Here is a 24,101-nt window from a genome sequence, read left to right as displayed (position 1 = left end):
TTCTTACTCTTTTAACTAGTCTTTTGCCTGAAGGAGTTACTGGTCCTGGACAAAAAAGCCCACTTCCTGATACTTTAAGATCAGGGCTGAGATGAAAAAAGGAAGCATTCTCCTTCACACAGCAGCCTGAAAATAGGTCTTCAGAGTACAAAAAAGAATTTAGAATGCACTTTCCCTAAGGTATTTATTTATTTGCATATGGTGGCTTATAATGTTATTAGCATAGTACTGCCCTTCAGCAACTTGGATGACTTGAGATTCTATCACATAAAAAATTACTTCTAAATGGAAAACTGCTATGTGTGATGTTTGAAAATTCTAATTACTTGAAAGTTAGATAATCGCTATATATTCTTCCCAGTGGTACTTACAAAATTTCACAAGATTATTGTTTAAGAAGATCATACCCTAAGGCTCTTGACACTTACCCTTATTTAATGCATGCAAATTTAATTCTGCTTTCTCCACACATTTATTTTGAAAATGTTAAAAAATATACAGAGAAGTTCACACCCAGTATTAATATGTTAATGGATTATGGTTGTTTATGGTTTGTAAATATGTATAATATGCATAAAAGAAATTAAACATTACTAATCATGTTGAAATCATTACTTCCCTCTATTCCCAGAGTCATCTGCAATCACTAGTTTGTTATTTTCCAAACCACCTTATTATATTTTTCTTATTTATTAGTGTCTACAGATGATAGTAATATTTTTTGCATGTTTTATTTATATAAATTGCATCATCTTGACATATATTTTCAACTTTATTTTTATACTCATTTATTTTAGAAATGGATTTATAATATTTTATTTCTTCTTTTCCTATTGAGAAACATTTAGGCAGTTTCTCTAATTTCCCTATTACCATCAATTATGCAAAAAAGCATCTAAATGGTCCTTATGCACATGTGTGATACATTCTTTAAAGTATATACAGAGTATTACAAGTTCTGTTTCACAGGCTATGCACATTTTAACTTTATATTACCTAATTTTTTTCCCATTAATTCTCTAGATTGCATTCCATTAGCAGTATATGACCACTACATTTTTTCCCACATCCCAGCTAACACTTAAAATTTTCAGATTCTTACTTTTTCTCAATTTAGGAATATGAAATTTTATCTCATTTTTTAAATTTCATTTTTCTGTTTACTAGTGAAGTTGAACATCTTTTCATCTATTTTTATTTTTTAAGTGCAGAGTATATAATCAAATGAAATGTTTCTGCTGCTCTAGTTTTTTTTTAAAGCAGTCTAACTGGTATTAAGTACTCCAGGAAGAGATTTTATTTTAAATAATGTAAACAGAAAATTATAATAAGAAGGTGAGATACCTTCGGCTGTATAATTTGACTGTTATAAGTGATGGACTACAGAATTTCTCTCTACATATATGTAACCCATGTGTTGTTTATTTACCATACTGAAAGATTACATTTGAATTAATTATAATGTAGATTTTTCTGATTCTATGTCCCTTCATTAACTCAAAGGCAACCCGACTAACAAGCCAACAAATATTTTCCCCACTCTCCCCAAAATGAGTATAACAGATGTGCTTTATGAGTTTTTTAAATTACTGATAAATCACTTTATGCACAACATTGAAATTTCAATTAACTTACAATTATCCTCTTATCAATTAGGCACACAATTCTTTCAAGTCATCCCTAAAGTAAGTATTGAAGAAATAGATAGTTGGATTCAGAATGAGAACAAAAACGACATCACCTTTGTCAGGGGTCTATGTTTACTAGTAATCCCAGATCATCTTAATGCACTGTTAGGAATGGAGATGATTAGAAGACTGTTCTGTTTTGGGTTCACCCTTTCTTATGAGGGTTTCAGTACTTTAGTGTCTCAGTTCAAACTAAAGACAAGATCTGGGGATGGGGGTATAGGAAGGCCTTACAGGGTACTACCTTAATGTTAGAATCTGGAATTTCAATTTGTGTCCCCCTAGCCCTGTGAGGCTGGCCACCAGAGCTCTGCTAATTTTCTTACTCTCAAGGTAGCCTCTTCTGAAGGTGGCAGGATCTCTTAATGGAAAATTGGCCATAAATGCCAAGCTTGTTTTATTTATTTATTTTTTTATTTTTTACTCTCCCAGATTTTGGTCCCATACTTCGTGATTGCCATTTTAGTGTTCCAAGGCCCTCAAACTGTTGCATTAGTATTTTCCTGGCTCTTCTAGTCATTCTCAGTGAGAGAATGAAAATGGTCCTAATTACCTAGACTTCCATCACTAGAAGTCCTTTGTAATATTGGTGTTTACTTGTAAATATGCAGATCTTCCTTACTTCCTCACCGTCCTTACAAAATTCCTTACTGGATTTTTTTTCTTTATCCTTGCTAAATTATATCAAAATCAAAATTCATCTTCAAAATCCTAGCTCAGACTTATTAGTGATTAGTAGAGACACAATGGAGATTTTAAATGAGTATACAAAATAATCCCTTTTGTCACATATTTTCAAATATGGATACCATCAACTTCTTCCCTCCCTGTTAGCACATACAATGTCTTACATTGAAAGATGTGGTCTAATTATCTTCCCTTTAAATCTAGGCTGGCTTTAGTTACTTGCTCAAACAAACAAGAATACAGCAAATATGACTCTTGGGACTTTTAAGTCTAGGTCATAAGAATCCTTGAAGTTTCTGCCTAGATATTTTAAAAATACTAGTTCTTGAAATATCTCTATAATCAAGTGTTAAGAAAAACCTTGAGAAAGAGTACTGGGGGCCCAAGAAATAATTTCTAGATGAGATGACATTTAGAATGAGATTTAAAAGCAGCAAAAGTTTCGTTCGGGGAAAAGAAAAGTTATTAAAGACAGAGGAGAACACTATTAAGGGAACTACAAGCATTACAATTTTACTGAATTCAAATTATTGGGACAATGGTTAGAATTGAGACTTAAGAGAAAAATAAGGGGCCATAACATGCAGGGCCATGGATAAGCCATTTTAAAAAGTCCACACTTGGTCATGTAGAAGAGAGGGAGACATTGAAGGCCTTTAATCTGAGAAGTAACTTGGGCAAATTAGTCTTTAAATCAACAATTTCAGGTCCTGTGTGGATAATAAATTGCAGTTTGAAAGTAGAAGTAAAAGAAATACTGGTGATAAGGCAGGGGAAAGAAACCATTGTAATAATTCACATGATAGAAAATGAGGTCCTGATCTAGGTATGCACGGAGAAGTGGGATGGATGTACAGATATTATGGGAAAAAATGGAGAAAAAATTAACAGAATTTTTGATGGATTGAATGCAGATGAGGGAGAAATCAAGTGTGATTTCCATGCTTATTTTTTGGCAATATAGAGAAAATTGTGTTACAAACTAATATGATTGAGGAAAAATATTCATTTGAAATACTGAGTTTGAGGTGCCTGCAAGAAATTAAGTTAGTGACATCTAGCAAACCTTGGGTATATAAATATCATGCATGAAGGAATTAGGGTCAGAAATTCACTCATTCATTCATTCATTAAATCATTATTGATTAAGTAACTACCAGGTGCCAGGCACTACTCTAGATGATTGGATTAGAGCAGAATATCAAACAAAGACCCTTTATTAAATATATTATAATAAAAGAGACAGACAATAAATAATCTACCTTATAAAAAATAACATAAATAGAGAATGATTGTGGTGATATTTTAGATTGGGTAGTTAGGAGAGGTAGGGGATCTAGATGGAAATGGCTTAAAAACAAGCAAGGTAGAAAAATCACCTCAAGAGAGAATAGAAGAGAAGAGGGCAAAAAATGAAAGTGTGGCAGTACTTTCATAGATCAAGTACATTAGAAAATGAATCAAATATTATTTCATTTATCTAATGAAAGGTGAAAATTTTCTCAAGGGTTTATATAACCTGCTGGATAATCCTTTTATTGTTCTAAAATAATCAAGTCCATCAATGTTAAGTGATAGGTGAAAGTCAGTATAAGTAACAGAATTTTTTAACATAATGAAGCATCTCCGTGGTGCTGAAGCAGTGTAACACAACCAAAAGCAATATATCATACAAATATATCATAAAGAAAAAGACTAATACACAAACCAATCATCTAAAAATATAATCTATTATATAACTAAGTATTTAATTTTGTAATATTGGGTATAGATGTCTTAAAAGTTACATTTTTAGAGTGCCTGGGTGTCTCAGTTGATTAAGCCTGGGACTTACAGTTTTGGCTCAGGTCATGATCTCAGGGTCTAGAGATGGAGCCCTGCTTCACGTTCTGCACTCAGCAGGGAGTCTGCTGGAGAGTTTCTCCTTCTTCCTCTCCCTGTCCCTCTACTCATCCCCTCCACTCATGCTCTCTCTCTAAAATAAATAAATAAATAAACAAACAAATAAATAAAATATTTTTTAAAGTTACATTTTGGGGGCGCCTGGGTGGCTCAGTCATTAAGCGTCTGCCTTCGGCTCAGGTCATGATCCCAGGGTCCTGGGATCGAGCCGCATATCGGGCTCCCTACTCCGTGGGAAGCCTGCTTCTCCCTCTCCCACTCCCCCCTGTTTGCGTTCCCTCTCTCGCTGTGTCTCTCTCTCTGTCAAATAAATAAAATCTTTTCAAAAAAAGTTACAGTTTTGTTCTAGGTATTATATATGTATACAATTTAAGCTTATTTTCATGCATGCCTCTATAGATAGTACTGGTTAAAATTTGTGTAGTGCTTTATAAATCTCAGAGGAATTTTGTACCCATTGTAGGCATAGAGGGCTAACTTTAATTAAATACATAAATATCAAATATTTTCTCATGCATGCACTGAAAAATGTAAAATTTCTAAATCTATTCTATGCATCATATTTTATCATTTTGTTCTAAATTTCAGTTACCAATTTAAGTAACAGTAACAATATGAAGTGACTATGAAGACAAAAGTAGATATGCCATTTCCTTTCCATTACAGAACTTTTTTGAATAGCTAATGGAAGAGCTTCATGGACTTTCTTACAAGGAAAAATGATGTGTAAATTGCTATGCACAGATAAGATACGGTATGGCCTAAAATGTCATCAAATTGATTTTATGAAAATGTATTATAAGGGAGTTTGATTATAAAACAAATGACTAAAAACAATAATCAGAATTCTTTTTAGGGGCACCTGGGTGGCTCAGTCATTAAGCGTCTGCCTTCGGCTCAGGTCATGATCCCAGGGTCCTGGGATCTAGCCCCACGTCCGGCTCCCTGCTCCATGGGAAGCCTGCTTCTCCCTCTCCCACTCCCCCTGCTTGTGTTCCTGCTCTCACTATCTCTCTCTCTCTCTGTCAAATACATAAATAAAAATCTTTTTTTAAAAAAAGAGTTCTTTTTAGAAAAACTCTTTTCAGTTTGTTTTATTTTAGAGAGAGAGAGAAGCAGTAGGATATTGGTGCATTTGTGCTCTTTAGATACAGCTTTTGTTTTTCACTGGCATGTTTAATAAAGTTTTTGGTTACTAAACTTGATCGTTCTCTACAAACGACTAAGCTTTTCTTATGGCAAGTGTGTTGAAAGTATACTAAGATCATCTGTTTTCATTTGTAACATAATCACCATACATTACTTACTTTAAGTGTTACCATCTTCCATCACATTTTTTCTTTCAAAGTGCCACAGAATTTGTATTCTTATTAACTCCTTGTTACAGATGATCATTCAGTGCCACAAAATATAGGGAAATGGAAACTTTTTAAAAAAAGATTTTATTTATTTATTAGAGAGAGTTGGGCACACGAGATAGACACACATACACACACACACACATACACACACACACACAGCAGGAGCAGGGGAAGAGGGAGAAGCAGACTCTCCACTGAGCAGGGAGGCCAACTCTTGGGGCTCCATCCCAAGACCCTGGGATCATGACCTGAGCCAAAGGCAGACACTTAACTGACTCACCCACTAAGGTGCCCCGGGAAATGGAGACTTAAAGGGGAAAAAAAATGTACCCATATAGGCGTTTTGGTCCAATCATTATTAATATTGTGAACCATGCACGAGATCAGAATAATTTTTATCCCTAGGAAAAAACACTGTTGTCATTAAAAGAACAGCTATCGATCTTATGTTTATGATGATTATGATTTCATATTACTTTTTTGTGTGTCCATTAAGCACAGTTCCTCATATTCATAAAAGCATGCTGCACTGTGTGATGAGAGGTGGAGGTGGAACAAGATGGTAGAAGATATTCTGAGAAGAGAGAAGAGCAGGCATAAAACTAAACAATTATGTTGTATTTAGTATAGGTAATACAAACGCACTATTATAGTCACCCAGCTACTGCACCTCTACAAATTCATTTTCAAACTGTGCAATGATTTGAAATGTTTAGAAATGGGTACAGAATAAAATTTTCAATAATTTTCATGTATGAATCATTGAAAAACATAATCTATGCTGATTTATTCTAGATGGATGGATAAAGACAGGGATTAGGTTAAGAAACAAATGTAAAAAGAGGGGGGGAAAGAGCCCCAAACATGCTCTAAAAAGTTATCCCAAACGTTGTCAGACATAACTCTCCAGTTTTATCTATTACCTTCAAAAGAAAATTTCTGTTTTCTGTTTCTGCTGGGTAATAATGGGAATTTCCAAATGTTGTTATGATTGCTAGGGTTATCTTTAAACTAATAGCCTTCAGATAATTCTACCTTCTTTCTCTTATTCTTCAATCTCTTTTGTATGCATGATCTATTTCTTCAAAAGGAATTTTCATATTCATTTTTCTTCTTGTTATTTATGTTTCATAAGGAAAAAAGATCTCAAGTAATGACATACACATGTATACATATTCATAATATCAGGATAAAATAGATGTAATATGATGTAAATCCTTGGGGATTATAACTTTATAAGACATTTGATTCCTAACTGAGATTTACTGTATTGAAAAATATGAAGAGTTTTCAGTAAAAGATTGGTGAGATTTTGTACACAGTGTGTGTCTGATATCTCAAACAACTTATCTTCTTTTTTATAGTGGAAGCAATGGCCATATCATCAATTCACATATATTAATCCTTAGGAAGTAACATTTCTAGAAAAATCAACAGAAGACATAACTCAAGGAGCATTATAGGTATAATCGTATGGGAGGGAGGTTTCAAGGTGGTTGCGAACTCCTCTCCACGTTTTTATCTTATGGCAAACACTTTTTCCCACCTTCAAAGAAAAGAAGTCACTTAAGTATAGCTAAACAATGTAAAGTGTATGAGAGTGTTAGTCTGTTATTTACCCTTTCTTGCTCTTGTGAGGCAGCTGTTCTGTGTCTTTTGAGCTCAGGAAAACAGAAATATTTGGAAGCTTAGAAATAATCATTTTTCCCATCCCACTGTCCATCCATCACTGAATTCTTCCTCAGGCATAAACACAAGTCAGATAGACAGGGAAATTATATTTCTGGCTATGGCTGTGGCTGTGTGTGAGGAAGAGAGATTTCAGCTGTGTGTGTCGGTGGGGGTGGGGAAGTCATTAATGGAATATCCCATTTATGATAAAAAAGAAAGGTTTTTCATTTATTTATGCATAGTATTTTTAGATGACCAAAAGTCCTAGACAGAAAAATATACATTAATACCTAACCAAATATATTATTTCAATAGGCTATTTATAAATGACAGTGCATATATGCATCTATAATAGCTACAGACTGGGAGCCTTGAACAGAAAATTCACATTGATAGTCTCCACGGCAAACTTTGTTTAAAGCACTAAATACGATATTGAGTCCTCTGTCAATGACAGCAGAAGGTTCCAGGCACTATTTGTTTCATAATCCTGTATCTAGCTGACTCTTCTTTGCAGCTCAAGTTGCCACCAAATGCTGAACTGGAGCGTGAGAGTCAATCCTTGTTTGGTTAACAAATTCCCAGCAACATATACCCCCAAACCCTCAGGAGCTGTAGTGATGTCATATCCGTTGCCCAGGTCTCCACACCTCTCTCAGCAGTTACTCCCTGTATCTTTTTCTTGGGTCAAAACTTTTGAGGTGGGCTGGCTAGATAGCAGCCTCGGGAGAGAGGCTAGGCTAGGGCTTGGGTTGGAGAAGCTTCAGCACCTCGGTCAGCGCCCACTGCAGCCCAACCCACCCTCCCGAGCTCGCGCGGACTCCCAGCTCTGAGAATGCCTGCGGAATGATCGCCCCCCAGGGCGGCTGCTGCTACTGCTCCCGCTGCTTCTGCTCCCGCTGCTCCTGCTCCCGCTTCTGCGTCTCTTGCTCCTGCTCCAGCCACCGCCTCTGCCTCTACTCTGCTCTGACTGGCGGGCAGAAAGTGCAACTGACGAGGGAAAGGTCTCTGCAGTGAGAGTGGAGTGGCTACATAAAAGAGAGTAAAAAGAGGGCAAAAACCCAGATCAGAATGCAGGCGACGTCCAACCTATTCAATCTCCTGCTGCTGTCTTTGCTTGCTGGATTAGATCCTTCCAAGGTATGGGCAATATTTAACTCTTGTTTGAAATAAATGTGCAATATGTAACAAACCGACCAAAAATGCAAATAAATATGCAAAAAAAAAAAAAAGGCACGAAAGAGAGCTCTTCCAGCTGTCTTGTGGTGCCTGGTTATCCGTACTGTTTGTAAGATAACAAGGTGAACTACCGGAGGAATAGCTCCTCAAGGTAGAGTCCAGGCGGGGGGCAGGGAGGGTTGGGGGGCGGTGGGTAGGGACCAAGAGCGAATATAATGTGTATGGGCAGAGGGCTATGCGGCTCTATTTAGCTTATTCCGTATCCAAGTGCTTAATGTTCTCTTTTGAAGTCGGACAATGCAAAGGAGTTAGCAGTTGAAACAATGCGATTTGTAAACATGTATTAGGAGATGGAGCACTGTTTCTTTGTTGAAAGCAGAGAAGCGTTTTCCAGCTGATCCTGGTCAATAATATAATACTCCCATCGCAGACGTGCTGCGGTTTGTGTCCAAAACATTTAGGATGCTGCTGGTAACACAGCTATACTCTGCCATGGCTGAGAGGCATTCGTGAAAGGAGCTTGTGTTTATTTGCTTCTCTTTTTATTAAGAAAATTAGGAAGCACTGAGGAAGTTCTGATTACCAGTGTCAAGAAACAGGAAGTGAGAACCCCATCAAACTAGGGAGGACTGGCAATAGGAAGGCTGAGTTGTCTTACAGCTCGAACTCCGAAAATTATCCAGTACTGGTAATTAAAGTGAACGCTAAGCTCTTTTGATAAAAAGGTAGAAAAATATGGTGAAATGTTTTCAGTTGTGTGCGAGAAATGTCTTGACAATAAAGTGAGGTAATTTGAGAGCTTCAGCAAAGAAAATTGCAATTATCTGGAATAAGAGATAAGGCATCTGGTAAAAAGAGTAAGAGATACAATTTCTTAAGTCATTTTACTTATTTAGCTTGTCAAGTGTCAAGAGCACTTTGACAAAACAGAAAAAAATAATACCATGTTACAAAACCATATGAAGCTGCATTTCGGAATACTGCAAAGTTATTTTTAAAGCTTAACATTATCTGTGTAGTATAGAGAAATGAAGTTTCTTTTCATAATTGGATAGGACTAATATGTAACCAACAAAATCTAATATTATGGTTGACTGAGTATTTCTAGGCCTAATATAGTACATAGGGAAAACTTAGAATCACATCATATATATTTGTAGTTATTTCTGCGCACTTTTCATATTTAGAGAGACCTGATGAGAATAATTTTATTTTAAAGGTACAGTTGTGCTGATATTGTCACTGTGAAATCTCCACACAGTGTGTGAATGCCACCTTAATGATATTAATAGAGTATTTTACATACTAAGGGGTAGCTTTACATCCAGGTAAAAAGTGTTGATTTTGTTTTTATATTCTTAAATCTTTCTTTTTCTTTTTTGTCTCTGGATTTATAGTGACACATTCTACTGCCAGTCTCGTTATATTATTTTGGTTACCACTTTTGAACATCTTCAATTATATATCTCTTTTGGAATATTCTTGGTAAAACATTTTTTTAAAGCAAAGCCAATTACTGAGTTACTGCAGAAAAAAAAAATCACTTAAAGTGAGTTTTGTCATTCTTTAAAATGAATTCAGAAATGTAGAGCTTTACCAGCAACTGCATGTGTGACCTGATTTGTCTGGTATCTTTAGTGTATAAATACCTTCATGAATTCTTGAACCCCACTCTTTCCCAAATTAGATATGTATAAACAAAAAAAAGAGCTGTTAAAAAAATAAAAGAGCTGTTAAATCCCCCAAATAAATGACCCATTTTTGTCAATATGATCTTTTCTAGTATTGATAAGTTTATTTCTGTGTATTCAACAAAATATAACTTTTCTTTAGACTTAACTGGGGCTGTTTAGTACAAGTGAGCTGAGAAATCCAGGGAAGAAAACGTATACATGAACTTTTCAAATTGTCCTTGTCAGATTCTAGATACTGCAATACAGTGTGTAAAGAACAGATGATATTTTGTTCTACAATACATATGACATTACAGAAAATATTAAAAGGTTCATAGCAACTGATTTTAATGTCTAAAAACTTTCTGGACTAGTAGACAAAATATTGCTTTTAAAAAGTGAATAAAAGCTACTTTTGTATGTTTTAGCAAACTGTTGTTGATCACCAAACTATAGCATCCCTCCCAACCAAATCATAAATGATACCACTGAATTCTCAAAATAATTGTCGATTAGGTTATGAACTAAGAATTTTCTCAAATCTTATTTGTTACTGAATTACCTACTTAAGGGTTTAGGTAATAAAATTAACATTCATAATGCAAATTATGCATGACGAAATTGAAATAAAAATCCAATAATATAGAAACATATAAGACCACAGTTTCTGGACAATAAGTAATAATTAAGTGATGACACTTAAATGTACAGAAATTCTAAACAGTTGATATTTTTAAATATACTAATATGCTAGTACTGATATATTTCATAACTGCATTTTTAAATAAATGCATTCAAATATTCTTCTATATTGTTACACCTTATGTTTATAGTAAATATATATGTATCATCACACATGGAGACACACAAATTAGCAAAATAATAGAGCTCTTAAAATTGAATAGGGTTTTTCAGGTATACGATTGCCACATAGATCAAATATTGGAAATCTAAACCTTAGTGATCATTGTATATTAATTTATCTAAAAATAATAAGGCTTTCTAATAACAATACCAATTCTATTTCATGGAAGACTAGATAATGTTTATGCTTATGATCATTTTTCCTGAGATTGAAACTTCCAGGTCTTATATGACATTTTATAAAGTGCTTAAGTATCACCATCTTATGGTAAGATAAGTTACTTGAAAGTCAATTTTATTTTTAAGTTAAAAAAAAAATGCCCAAACTTTTATATTCATAGGATGGACTTACTTTCAGCATACACTCACTTTCTCTTTTCTCATTTGATATATCAGAAAATTGGCAAAATTAGTATTTTCTTTCAGCAAAGAAAGGCAATTCACCACTAATTAATTATTTGCATTTTTATATAGACAGGTTATCAATTTTCCTCTCAGAAAAATTATGAGAACTATGTTTTCCTAATTAAAATCTTATTAACAAGTTTCTAGTTCCATTTAGAAAAACTCATATTACTTTACCTATTTTATATTACTTTACCTATTTTAAGAGAAATTAATTTTATTTGTAATGGAGTGCCTGAATTAGGGGCAATGTGCCGAACCATCATTCATTTAATAAGTAAATTTTTAAAAACCTGAAAGCTTGTAGGAATTCAATTATTGCTTAGTTTTATGGAGATTGGAATATTTCAGTGCAGGAAATTCCTGAGAGTGGCTGCTAGATGGCATCTCTGTGCTTTTAAACTAAACACTGGGTTCAGTAATGACCTTGATAGTAGGAAAGTGAACCTCTTTTTCTTTTACAAGAAGATTTTTAGCAGACCATTATTTGAACATTATAACAAAATAGTAATTCCTGTGAATCAGAACCATGAATTTCTCTGCTCTGCTATGCTGAAACAGGAAGAAAGGAAGCTATAAATGTGGCTGTGCAGGTTTTAAACAGAACATTTATACCAGAGTCAGATACTTGGGGAACAGTTAAAAAGAGGTGACATAGGCACAGCCACACATTGCAGTGACTGTTGAACTTTAAAGCAGTCATACTTCTGTGATAAATAGAATCAAAAATGCCCGAGCACAATTAGATTGAGACAGCATTCACTATCTTCTTACCTAGAAATATATTAAAGAACTGATCACCATGCTACTTGCTCACACCACACACAAAAAATGTAACAATGATTCAGCAATAATCTTCAACACCAAACTGTTCTTTCTGTCCAAAACAATGCAGCCAATTAGAACTCTTGCATTAAATAAAACAGTTGCTTTAAAGCCACAAAAAGATGATGAAAACTAAGAGAATTTCAATCATTATATTTTTAATACTTCATAATGTAATACACCAGGTATACGTGCCTTTGCATTTTGGTATTGCCAAAGAAAATCATCAAGGACCTAAATTGGGGTATGGTGGCCTTTGTACATAAATCTAATTAAAGTTCTTGTTCTTTCAACTTTTAAATGAAATTAAAGAAAGCAAAAGCGCAAGAGAAATAAGCTGAGATAAATTTGTTGTAAAATTCACCTTAAAAATCTATCTTCTCCTGTAACTCCTGTATGCTAGACACACCCTCTATACAACAGGACCAACTCAAATTAGCACAGAAAACGGATCAATGGCATTCAGCAAAACCTGTAATTCCTTTCTGTAAACCCTGATACGGCAAAAAGTGAAAAGTTCAACGCAGCCCAGCCATGTTTTGAAAGAACAAATTACTTTCTTACTCTGATTTTATCCCATCCTCCTTTACCCAATTAAATTCTTATTTTAGAGAAAGTAAATATTCTTTCTCACTCTTTGGCAATTTAAAAAGGTTAATATTGTACTGTTTTTGTTTATTTTTCTTTTAAAATTCTATCCCATGTAATTTTGCAATTACTCTCTTCAAAAATGACTATTGCGATGATTGACAGGTTCTCTGTTGGGAGGGAAAGCGGCACAAAAGTGAGAACCAAAAGGGGCAGGATTCAGGGTCTTTTATTTTCCATCCCTACTTTGCCATTATACATATGTGTGTATTTATGCATATATATATGTACATGTATATATGAGAATAGCATTGAGGAAGCTGTGCTTCCACCTGTAAAATGTGAAGCCTACATGTTCTTAAACTTCTTTGTTAAACTCTACAATTTTTCCATGCTATGCTTTGCATGTTTGTGGGCCCCCAACCCCCCAACCCTATTCATCTGTTGAAAGCTAATGCCCAAGGTAAAGGTATTACAATATGAGGCGTTGGGGAGGTAATTAGGTCCTGAAGATGGAGCCTTCATAAATGAGATTACGGCCCTGATATTAGAGGCCCCAGAGAGAAAGCTTATTCTTTCCACCATGTGAGGATACAAAAAGAAGTCTACAACCTGGAATAGGGCCCCCACCTGACCATGCTGGCACCCAGATCTTAAACTTCCAGCCTCCAGAATTGTGAGAAATAAATATCTGTTTATAAGCCACTCAGTGGAGAACTTTGTTACAGCAGCCCACACAGCCCATGATACTTTATTTAATCATATTTGACCATTCATTAAAAATTAGCAAATCGGGCGTCTGGGTGGCTCAGATGGTTAAGCGTCTGCCTTCGGCTCAGGTCATGATCCCAGGATCCTGAGATTGAGTCTCACGGCGGGCTCCCTCCTCAGCAGGGAACCTGCTTCTCCCTCTGCCTCTCTCTCTTTCTCTCATTCTGTCTCTCATGAATAAATAAATAAAATCTTTAAAAAAAATTAGCAAATCATTTTGTAGGGTATATCTTCTAAGGTCATAAACTTTGTGAGATCTGGGGATCAGCCTGTCTAGATAATCATGAAGTTTTTATCTTCTGTGTTTGGCATTCAATAAAGCCTTCAGTTTTCTACTTTGTCACATACCATCCTCTCCTTCCCTCCTGTCTCCACACTCATGATCCCTGTACTCAGGCTTCTAATCATTTACCCATCAAACTTTGACAAGACCGTGAGTGGATCTGAAAAACAACATGTTTCTTGCTTCATCTCTAAGTCTTTTATTTAATGAAAAATTCTCTAGTGAAAAGCAGAGTAAAAACTTATTTCTCATATGAAGGGAATTGCTAGTGTGATGAGGAAATGTCGGAGGTATTTGGGACAGCTAATTATAAAAGGTCCTGCATATTCATTGCTGACTCTTCCCAAGCAGGAACATCCTTAAGGATTTTAGACTTGCAATCACTAGAAAAACCTCAATTTTTGTACTAACAAAATATATAAAGAAAAAATGAGACTGGATGAAGCTTAAGACTTGGCATTTGATTTACTGAAGTATTAGTCACATTTTACCTTAAATAAATTGGCATCAGTGAAATTAATAGAGAAGATACAAAACCAGACAGCTGTCTTCATACGTTAGGTGAGATGACAATGAGTCTTTGGGATCATCTGTGCATTTGTGCGAATGTGTATATGTGCATATATATGAACACATGATTTCACAGTGGCATTAAAATATTAAAGTAACATAAAAAATTATCTAAACATTTGCTACCTAGATCCCAGTTTTAAATCTAAAATATGATCATGAAATTAGTCATCCATTTACTTAGTTTATGTCACTTACCAATTAAAAGCCTTGAAGGAGATTTTCTATAAAACTAGTATTATCATGGTAATTTTCCAATATAATTTTTTAAGTTGTATGCCAAATTAATTCAATGTAAAAGGGCAAGCTGGACATGAAATCATGGTTTTAAGGCCTAACTGTGCAACATTTCAGTAAGACACTTAACCCCTCTGAAGCTCAGTTTTCTTAACTATGGAATAGATTGAATAGCAATAGAATTTATATCATTATTAATTATATATCATTTATATCTATAAATCATTTGTATATAAAACCATAAGTTCCTATAGAAATATTTTATAACATCAATCTATAACCAGATCTAAAGTCTGTTTTGTACCATATATTAAGATCATAATAGAAAAGGGCCTCTCATGCCCCTTTTTTCTTTGCCATTCCTTCTCAGCTTTCAGAAAAGTGAATGTTGTATTTTTATATAATCAGCTGAATTTCTCAGAATCAGCCCATAGTTTTGGTCAAAGCTCCAATTTCAAAATATCACCTTGAAAATTTACATCATCCTTATATCCCAAAAGGCACTGCTTACAAAGTTGTTACAAAAAAATACAAGACTTGCAGAGTGGTTCCATAATATCAGAGCCAAACTACACCCAGAAAAGAGCTTTTAAACTAATCATGGAGAGTGGATCACAGAGAGGATGGATATATTTAAACAAAGATCTATCAACAGATAAAACTGCTTTTTTGACCAGCATAAAAAGTGTAGGCTTCTTCTGTCTTTGCAAAGTATACCAATGATACAGTAGTTTAAATCCTCCCTCTGTTTTAAAAATACTAAAGAAAGAAGTTTTAGAAAGGGATTTTCTCAAGCTACTCAGTCTAAAAATGTTCAGGGCAGAAAGTCATTGTCTTGGTCCTTTCAGGCTGCAATAACAAAATACCACAGACTGGGTAGTTTATTAACAACAGAAATTTATTGCTCATAGTTCTGGAAGATGGGAAGTCCAAGATCAAGGCACCAGCATGGTCAGATTTTGGTAAGGGTCCTTTTCCTGGTTCATAGCTGGTTCCTTCCCACTGTGCTTTCACATGTAGTAGGGGCTAGGGAGCTCTCTGGAATCTCTCTCTCTTTTTTTTTTAAGATTTTATTTAGAGAGCACAAGCAGGGGGAGCAGCAGGAAGAGCAGGCAGAAGGAGAAGCAGGCTCCCCACCCAGCAAGGAGCCCAATGAGGAACTCGATCCCAGGACCCCAGGATCATGACCCGAGTCGAAGGCAGACACCCAACCAACTGGGCCACCCAGGGGTCCCTGGAATCTCTTTTTATAAGGGCACTAATCTCATTCAATGAAGGTTCTCCCTTGATGACCTAATCACTTCCCAAAGCCCCTACCTCCTAACACCATCACATTGGGCAATAGGATATCAACAGTTTAGGCAGGGAAGACACATTCAGAACATAGCAGTCATGGAGAAATGACAACTTTATGAACATAATTTCTCTGCTCTTTTCTCTTGGATTGTTTTTCCCGTCCGTTTATACCGGGTTTCCTGCTCTTCTTAACAGAGACTTTTACAAAGTGCTTGAAAAGACCTGACCCGTAATTAGCCACTTAACAATATTTCTTCTAATGTTACTCATCCAAAAGCAAGTCCACCTGAGTAACTCATGAACTGATTCTTTCTTTTCTCAGTTCAACCCATGTAAATAATATAAAGGGTAAAAATAGATAAGGACAACTATATAACTTTTAGGGTAGACCCTAATCATAAAAAACTAATATTTAAGAAATATATTATTTCAGAAATATTTGAACACCATTCTATAGTGAGATTTAACTTATTTCTGTTCCTTGCTACAAGAGGTGGCAAACCCATTTGGGGAGAGGGGGTTCCAAAATATAGGAACAGTGTAAGACCATCTCTATTAAGACTGCCACTAATTTGAACGGTGCTAATAAAAATACTCAAAAATATTCTTGGAATAAAAAAACAGAGTTTTCTAAAAACATTTATTTTTTATGTTTTAAAAACAAGGTGTTCTAAAGTATGTATCACAAAGCTATGCCTTCTGTCATTCTTATACCAAGCCTTCAGAAGAATAAAAATAAGTTCAGAAAGAGGATCACAGATGCTGTTGTGTTCCTGCTTTTTCCTCTCCTTGGAAAGCTCCTTCCCTCTTCTCCATATGTCAAAATTTTACCTATATTTTAAGATGCAACTCAAATGTCACTTCTTCCATAAATCCTTCCTTAACACTCCTCATACCCCAGGAAGAGGTAATCCTGATAAACTAAGAACTCCTATAAGAAAAGAATCATGTTTTATTCATCTTTGCATTTATAGCCACTAGCACTGTCTCTGACACAGAACACGTGTTCAATGAACACACTGAGTTGGATTTCTTTCCCCCAAAATTTGCTCTCTTCTATTGCCCTCCATTTCTAATCACTTTTATTACACTTTCCACTTTTTTTTTCCCAATTGGATATTTACTGTATTGTGTCTCCCCTACTAAACTATAAGGTAACTGAGAGCAGGCTGTGTCTTAGTCATTATCTTTTTCCATCCGGCAACTAGCACAGTGTCTATTCAGATAAAATATTTAACAAGTATTTGTTGAATGAACAAATGAATAGATGAAGAAAAAAATAAGTCAAGGCACACCTAAAAAAACAAAATCCTGGGTTAAATATAATATGTGTTTAGGGCCCATGCTGTCACCAGAAAAGATAGGGGCAGGGAAGTAAGATAATTTTAATAATCTTTTCAAGGGCTTAGACCTCTTATATCAGGTTGTTTATCTTAAAGGATGCTGCAATATTATGTCTTTTTACAGTTTTGGTTAATTTCCTGTCCTACCTCACCATCCTTAGTGCTATTTTTGACTTTTCATAGCTCTCTGGGATGCTACAACCTTAATACACTTGAGAATAACCTGCTGTGTTTCCTGATACTTGATGGTAATGATAGTACATCTTCTTATTCCTTGGTGTATGTATAAGCATCCATTTTATTTGCATATGTTTATAAGTCTGAACAGTTTATGAATGTGTACCTATGTCTTGACTAACTTTATTTTATGTAATGTCTTAGCTTAGCCGATAAATTAGTATATTATTGATATTTCTCCATCTCTTTTTAGGGACTCCATTATTTTTTTAAGAATCTAAAATATTCTCTTAAAATTATTCTCTTACTATACATTCTTATAATAGTACCATATAAAGAAAAGTAATATTGCCTCCATATTTGTATTACATTTCTAAATGAGTAAAACACCATGATACAAAATAATATTAAATGATTAAGAGCAAATATAGGTAGAGTGGAGTTAAAAAATCATCTGAATTGTAACTTCTAAATATCATCAGAAATTCAATATTTTCATTATTAACTTTGTAGGCTAAAATGCTCCGAAAAGAAATGTCAGTAATAAATTATCCTAACAGCACAAACAAACAGTTATCTAGATAACCCCAAAGGGAATGTCTAAATTGAATAGATGATCCCTTTTATTTTTCCAACTAAGTTGAAGGTGATTAAGAAGCATTATCCCATGATGATTTAAATAGCATTACTAGAGGGACCAATTCCAGATGGCAGGAGTTCTTCAAACAGAGAATCAGTATTGGAAATGTTGATTCACTGGCACCAAAATGTCATGGGTGAAATATTAACTTACGAAAGACATCACCACTTCTGGGAATGATCTATGTTTATGGCTACTTAGGGAATTATTTATCTGGAATTAGTACCAATGGTAAGTATTTTTACACCTACATATGTTTTGTGGCATGATCTCTACATCTTAGTGCATATCATTGTAGTACTAAATAAATAGAAATATTATCTGGCTCAACACCCACTGAAGACTTTTGATTATACTTATCATTTACTATTTATATTGTACTACAGATATATTCTACTCTTTACAAAAAGGTAACTGCTCGACAAAGTCAGAGAGTAAAATAACTCTAGTTTGATTGCCATATGCAAGTAGGAGGAAATGTATGGAGAGTTATGAAGCTCATGCCAAAAAAGTAGCTATTGTAATGACTCAAAACTGTGCATAAGATATGTGAGAGTAAGGAATCAAATGGATAGGATCAATCAATAATTTATACATGGTGCCCTTATTAGTACCAAAGCATCATGACTTTCCTGTCAAAAAGCAAATAAAGACTCCAACTCTAAATATATGGCCTAAAATAAAATGGATTAAGACTGTAAGAAGTGATAAAATTATAAGTGAGCTTATATGTGACATAGAGGTGGATACATTCATATAAATCTAAAAGAAAAAGAAGGGTTGAGAGAAGGTAAGTATTTGTTTACACACTGGCATAGATTGGGGCTTTTACAGATGATGTGTTCATCTGCCAACATGTATTTAAGTATTTCAAGTGGTTTACTGCCCCCCCTACACACACAGAATGATTGCATTCATTAATCTGAGAACTGGTTACCATTTTCTTACTGTTGGCATTCACTTTCAGAACGAAGTCTCTAATTTAGTTCAACTAAACTTTAATATCTCTTAGTAAAAAGAAATGGAAGGAAAAGGCAGTGAAAACTTCCTTAATTTCTTTTTTCTTTCTTGCATCTTACCTTTGCAAAGAGAAAGGCAATAGAAAGGTGATTGTATTTTGTCCATTTGTAATCTTTCTTTTGGAAAAGATACCTCTCAAGGGACTCAACATAATTAATATTAATTTAACATATAAAATGAAAATAAAGGAAGAGAGGAACCATACCAAATCAAAGCAAATTATATAATAATTAGGATATTGGAAAGTTCATGGTGTTATAGACAGATTACTAAATTAGGAATTAAAAAAGCTGGGGCCTATTATCAGTTCTGCAACTGTCTAGTTGTATGGCTTTGGGACAGCTCATTAAATTTTTTTCGTTTTCATTTCCTCATGTACAAAATGAAGATGTTGAGTCAAATGCTCTTTTTTATGGGTAGGTCCTCCTAAAATGGGGCACATTCATCTCTCATAAATGTAGCTCATCATTCTTTCACCCTCCCTTCTGCTCATAGACTCTCAAATTGTTAAAATTAAAGGTAAAACCTAGGTCTCTTTTACTTTACTGCTGAAAATCAAAGTTAATATCATCATATCATCAAGAAAATATGGCAACTTACTCATATACACAGTGACACAAAAATAAATGTAAAATATATAAGTTTATTTCACATCTCAAGCATTACAGAATATTTAATCTTTATTTTGTATCCTTCCTTGTTATTAGCTTTTGAAGATTCGATGAAAAATAAATGAGTGAAGGACATTGTGTTTCTACTGTCTTTATCTGACAGTAGTTAAAACAAAAGAGACTCTGAGAGTTACAAGAAATAGAGAGACCACCTATTTCATTTTTGCATAAAGGAATCATCTCTATAACATAACTGAAGGATGGTTAGCTAGTTTCTGTCAATATGTTTCTATTATTGGGGAGTGGGACAGTATTCAAGGGACTGGATTATTTTTAATCAAAAAATAATTACAAAGTTTCTTTTTAAATCAAGTTGTGACTTCCAATGATATTCGCTACTACTGAATTATGATTTATTATTGCTAAATACAATAAGAAAAAATGTATATGGACTGTGGTAGACAGAATAATGTCCCCTCAATGATGTTCACATCCTAATCCCCAGAAACTGTGAATATGCTACATTACTCAGCCAAATGTGACTAAATTAAAAATTTTGAGATGGGAAAATTGTCCTAGATTTTCTAATGGACCCAATGTAATAAAAAAGGACCTTATAAGAGGATGCCTGGATGCTTAGAATTAGAAAAAGAAGAGAGGATGACAGAACAGAGATTGGAGGGAGTCACTTTAAAGATGGAAGAAGGGGCCAAAAGCCAAGGAATGTGTGCTGCCTCTAGAAGTTGGACAGCCAAGAAAACGGATGTTTCTCTATAGACTCCAACAAGGAGTACAGCCTTGCTAACACTTTGATTTTAACCTCGGAGAACTTATTTCATATTTCTGCTCTCTAGAACTGTAAGACACCAAACTTATGTTTTAGGTAATCTCCTATAGCTAAATTTAGGGTAATCTCTTATAGCAGCAACAGGAAACTAATACCCTGAGTCTAGATGACAGTAATTACTACGTAAACATGAAACGTTAAGTCAGCCAAATAATGCCATAGTCTAGCACTATAGACTGTGAATATTAACGTTAGAGAAACAATGGATGTGAAATTACAGTGAGTTCTAAAAATTAAAGTTAGATAATACAGAAATGAAAAATTGCTTCTAAAGAAGACTAATTAGATTATACATAACCTTAATTTAATTACATGGTAGGTAACTGTGTTCCCTAGCTGACATTTATAAGATACAAGTGAGTCGTTCAGTTGTTGTTGTTAGGTAAAATCTGCCTATAGAATCTCACTCTCAATCTAAGAACTAAGTGGTTGTCATTTCATTTCTTTGCCAGCCTAGGATCTTAAAAGCATTTGATGCCACATTCTTTATACTGGATTTGTCATCTACAGTGAAAATGCAAATAAATTGGCTACCAATGATTTAGTAAAATGATGAAGACAGCTCCTTCTTTTCATCAGTCAAATTTGATCTAACAAAGGCACTGCATGTCTTCAGATGAAAGCAATTTTGTTTAAAGAACTAATGCATGTTATGCAATAAAGGCATGGTCAAACACGATGATTGCTTAATGATATTCCACAAAGAATAAGCAAGACCCATCCCTTTTATGTGCAGTTGAAGAAGAAAATTGTGTTGTTGAGTTTGCTTATTTAATTTTAAATAACTGGGATTTGTTTTTAGCTTTAGGAAAATTTGCAAAGTGAAGAAAACAATTAGACCAGAAATTAATGACTCTCAATGATCTTAATTAATATGTTACATTCATATTACATTCATATTAGGATAATTTTTCAACAAATACTCATGCCTGGCAATACTGTAGGAATTGGAGATAAAATAATTTTTTAAAAGGTATATAGTTACTACTCTCAAAAAGCCCTTAATATTTTCTACCAGAGAACTCAATCAGATATGCTAATAATCGTAGTATTGTATGATATGTCCTATAACAGACACTTGTGTAGGACATAAGTAGGGGATAGAGAATGAACATCTACAGCAGGTTAAGTATAAGAGAAAATTTCCTGGGGGAAGTGATGCTTAAAGGAAGATCAGCAAGACAATGAAGGAAGAAAGGGGTATTCCATTAAAAGGCAACAGCCCATATGAAGTCTCAGAGATATAAAAGAGCATGTGAAACACTTTATAACTTTCAACATGACTGAAGTTCTTTTACTACTAATTTTATGAGAAGTAGAAGAAGTTGATGAAAAAGAGAGCTATTGGTAGCATTAAAATGGTAGAAAAATGATTACTGAAAGGGTCCAAGATTTGATCTGTACCAAATTTAAACATATTTCTGGACTTTAATTACCTTAGCCCAAAACAAATAAATAAAACACAGTGTAGTTGTGTTAGTTAGAGTAATCCAGAGAAACAAAACCAACAGGATGTGTAGGGGGTGTGTGTGTGTGCGCATGCTCATGTGCACGCATATATATATGAATATATATCATACATAATATATAAAAATATTGATTATGAGGAATTGGCTGATGTGATGGATATTTCCCCAGATCTGTAGTCAGCAAGCTGGAGACCCAGGAGAGCCCATGGTGTAGTTCCAATCCAAAAGCCTGCAAGCTAAAGACCTAGAAAGAGCCAGTGTTTCAGTTGGAGTTCAAAGGTAGGGGGAAAAAATCAATGTCCCAGCTCAAAGGCAGTTAGGCAGAAGAAATTTTCTTTTACTAAGGCTTTTATTTCTATTCAGGACTCCAGCTGTTTGGGTGAGGCCCACCTACACTAGGGAGAGGAATCTGCTTTACTCAATATACCAATTCAACTGTTAATGTCATCCAGAAACACTGTCACAGAGACATTCAAGGTAATGCTTGACCAAATATCTGGGCATACCATGGCTCAGTCAAGTTGACACATAAAATTACCTGACATAATAATAACATTAAAAAATTGTCTATATAGTTATATATCTAGGTGTCTCTATTTTATCTCTTTCTATCCAATCTCATCTCTATCTACCTAGCTAGTTAGCTTTGTAACATTTACCTATTTTAATCATCAAAACATAAGTTACTGAGAAGAATCCCAACACATCTTACCCCAAGATCACTATGATTTCATTGTGATTGTCTGTCCCTACCTCATCCATATCATGCTGATTAGGCTCCCCTATAAACTGTATCTGGAGGTTCCTTGTGCACTGTGGATTGCATCACCACAATCATACATGAAAATTATTATTACTCAATAATTAAAACTATTGTAAATCTTTTTATAACAAGTCTGCTGTCAAGATAGCCCTCCACACACACACACACACACAAACACACACACACACACACACACACACACACCCACGCAAATGATCTTCTACTATATTCTCATCTAGTTATAAGATGATTCTGGCTTGGTCAAATTGGCTTGCAGTTTGACATCACCTAAAACTTTTAGTCAGGTTGCATATTGATTTCAAAGTCTATTAACCAGCTTTTTTCATCATGCAAAGGTTTTTCATATTGGAATTTCTTTCACTTTTATTTTTCCTTTTCCTTCCTTCCTTCTTTACTTATTTTCTTCCTTCCTTTTTTCTATTCATTCAAAAAAAAACACAATAAAACCCCATCATAATGTTAAAAGTTGGAGAAGAAAAGTTTAAACAATGTAAAACTGATAGCCGTGTTGCAACAAAATACCAAAATAACTAGGGTAAGCCTGCTATGGAAGTTTGGAGCCAGTCACCAATAACATGGCCTTTGCATCACCAGGGACTTATAGTGGAAGATTTTCAATGCATTTTTAGAATGTCTGCTTATGCACCTAGCATTAACTGGAATCTAAGGATACAGCAATGACCAATGAAACAAAAGTCTCTGCCCTCATAATGCCTAAAATATAACTAAAATAAACAACAAACAAATAAGCAAAGTGTATGTCACATGATAACACATTATGTGGAAGGAAAATAAAGACGAGTAAGAGGCAGTGGCATGTTATAAGGTAGAAACAAACAGAATAGGTCCCACAGTAAACCTGATACTTGAGCAGAGACATGAAGGTGAGGGAGTAAGCGATGTAGATATCTGGCAAAAGAGAGTCCCAAGAACAAAAAAAAATTTTAAGTACAAATTGAAAAAGTAAGAGCACACAAGTGGCAGGTTTGAGAAAAGGCAAGGAGGCTAGTGAACAAGTGAAGTGAACAAAAAGGAAACTAACAGGAAACGACATGGACAATTTAGCTGGGTGTGGGGGAGATCATGTAGATTCCTGTAAGTGGTTTGAAGGAGTCTGATGGATGGGAAGATACTGTGTTTTGAGCACAGATGTGACATATTATTTTACTTCTGGTGATAAGAGAAGCAGAGACGTCAGGTGGTATAAAAA

The 24,101-nt window shown here is 34.6% G+C and overlaps 1 protein-coding gene across 2 annotated transcripts in view; it reads left to right on the top strand.

The window, feature by feature from the left end:
* The first annotated feature begins 8,021 nt into the window (after nt 1-8,021).
* OLFM3 (olfactomedin 3) overlaps nt 8,022-24,101 on the top strand; it is a 194,816-nt gene continuing 178,736 nt past the window's right edge. The window contains exons 1-2 of one of the 2 annotated variants that reach the window (XM_027579498.2): nt 8,022-8,449; nt 17,527-17,591. In XM_027579498.2, the coding sequence (XP_027435299.1) occupies nt 17,589-17,591 (3 nt within the window). In that variant the 5' untranslated portion in view covers nt 8,022-8,449; nt 17,527-17,588. The remainder of the gene's footprint in view (nt 8,450-17,526; nt 17,592-24,101) is intronic. The other variant, XM_027579489.2, reaches the window with a different exon arrangement.

The sequence above is a fragment of the Zalophus californianus genome, chromosome 4 (genome assembly GCF_009762305.2).
Source record: "Zalophus californianus isolate mZalCal1 chromosome 4, mZalCal1.pri.v2, whole genome shotgun sequence".
Lineage (NCBI taxonomy): Eukaryota > Metazoa > Chordata > Mammalia > Carnivora > Otariidae > Zalophus > Zalophus californianus.
Note: the sequence above shows the minus strand (reverse complement) of the source record. Positions and strands in the feature narration are given on the sequence as shown.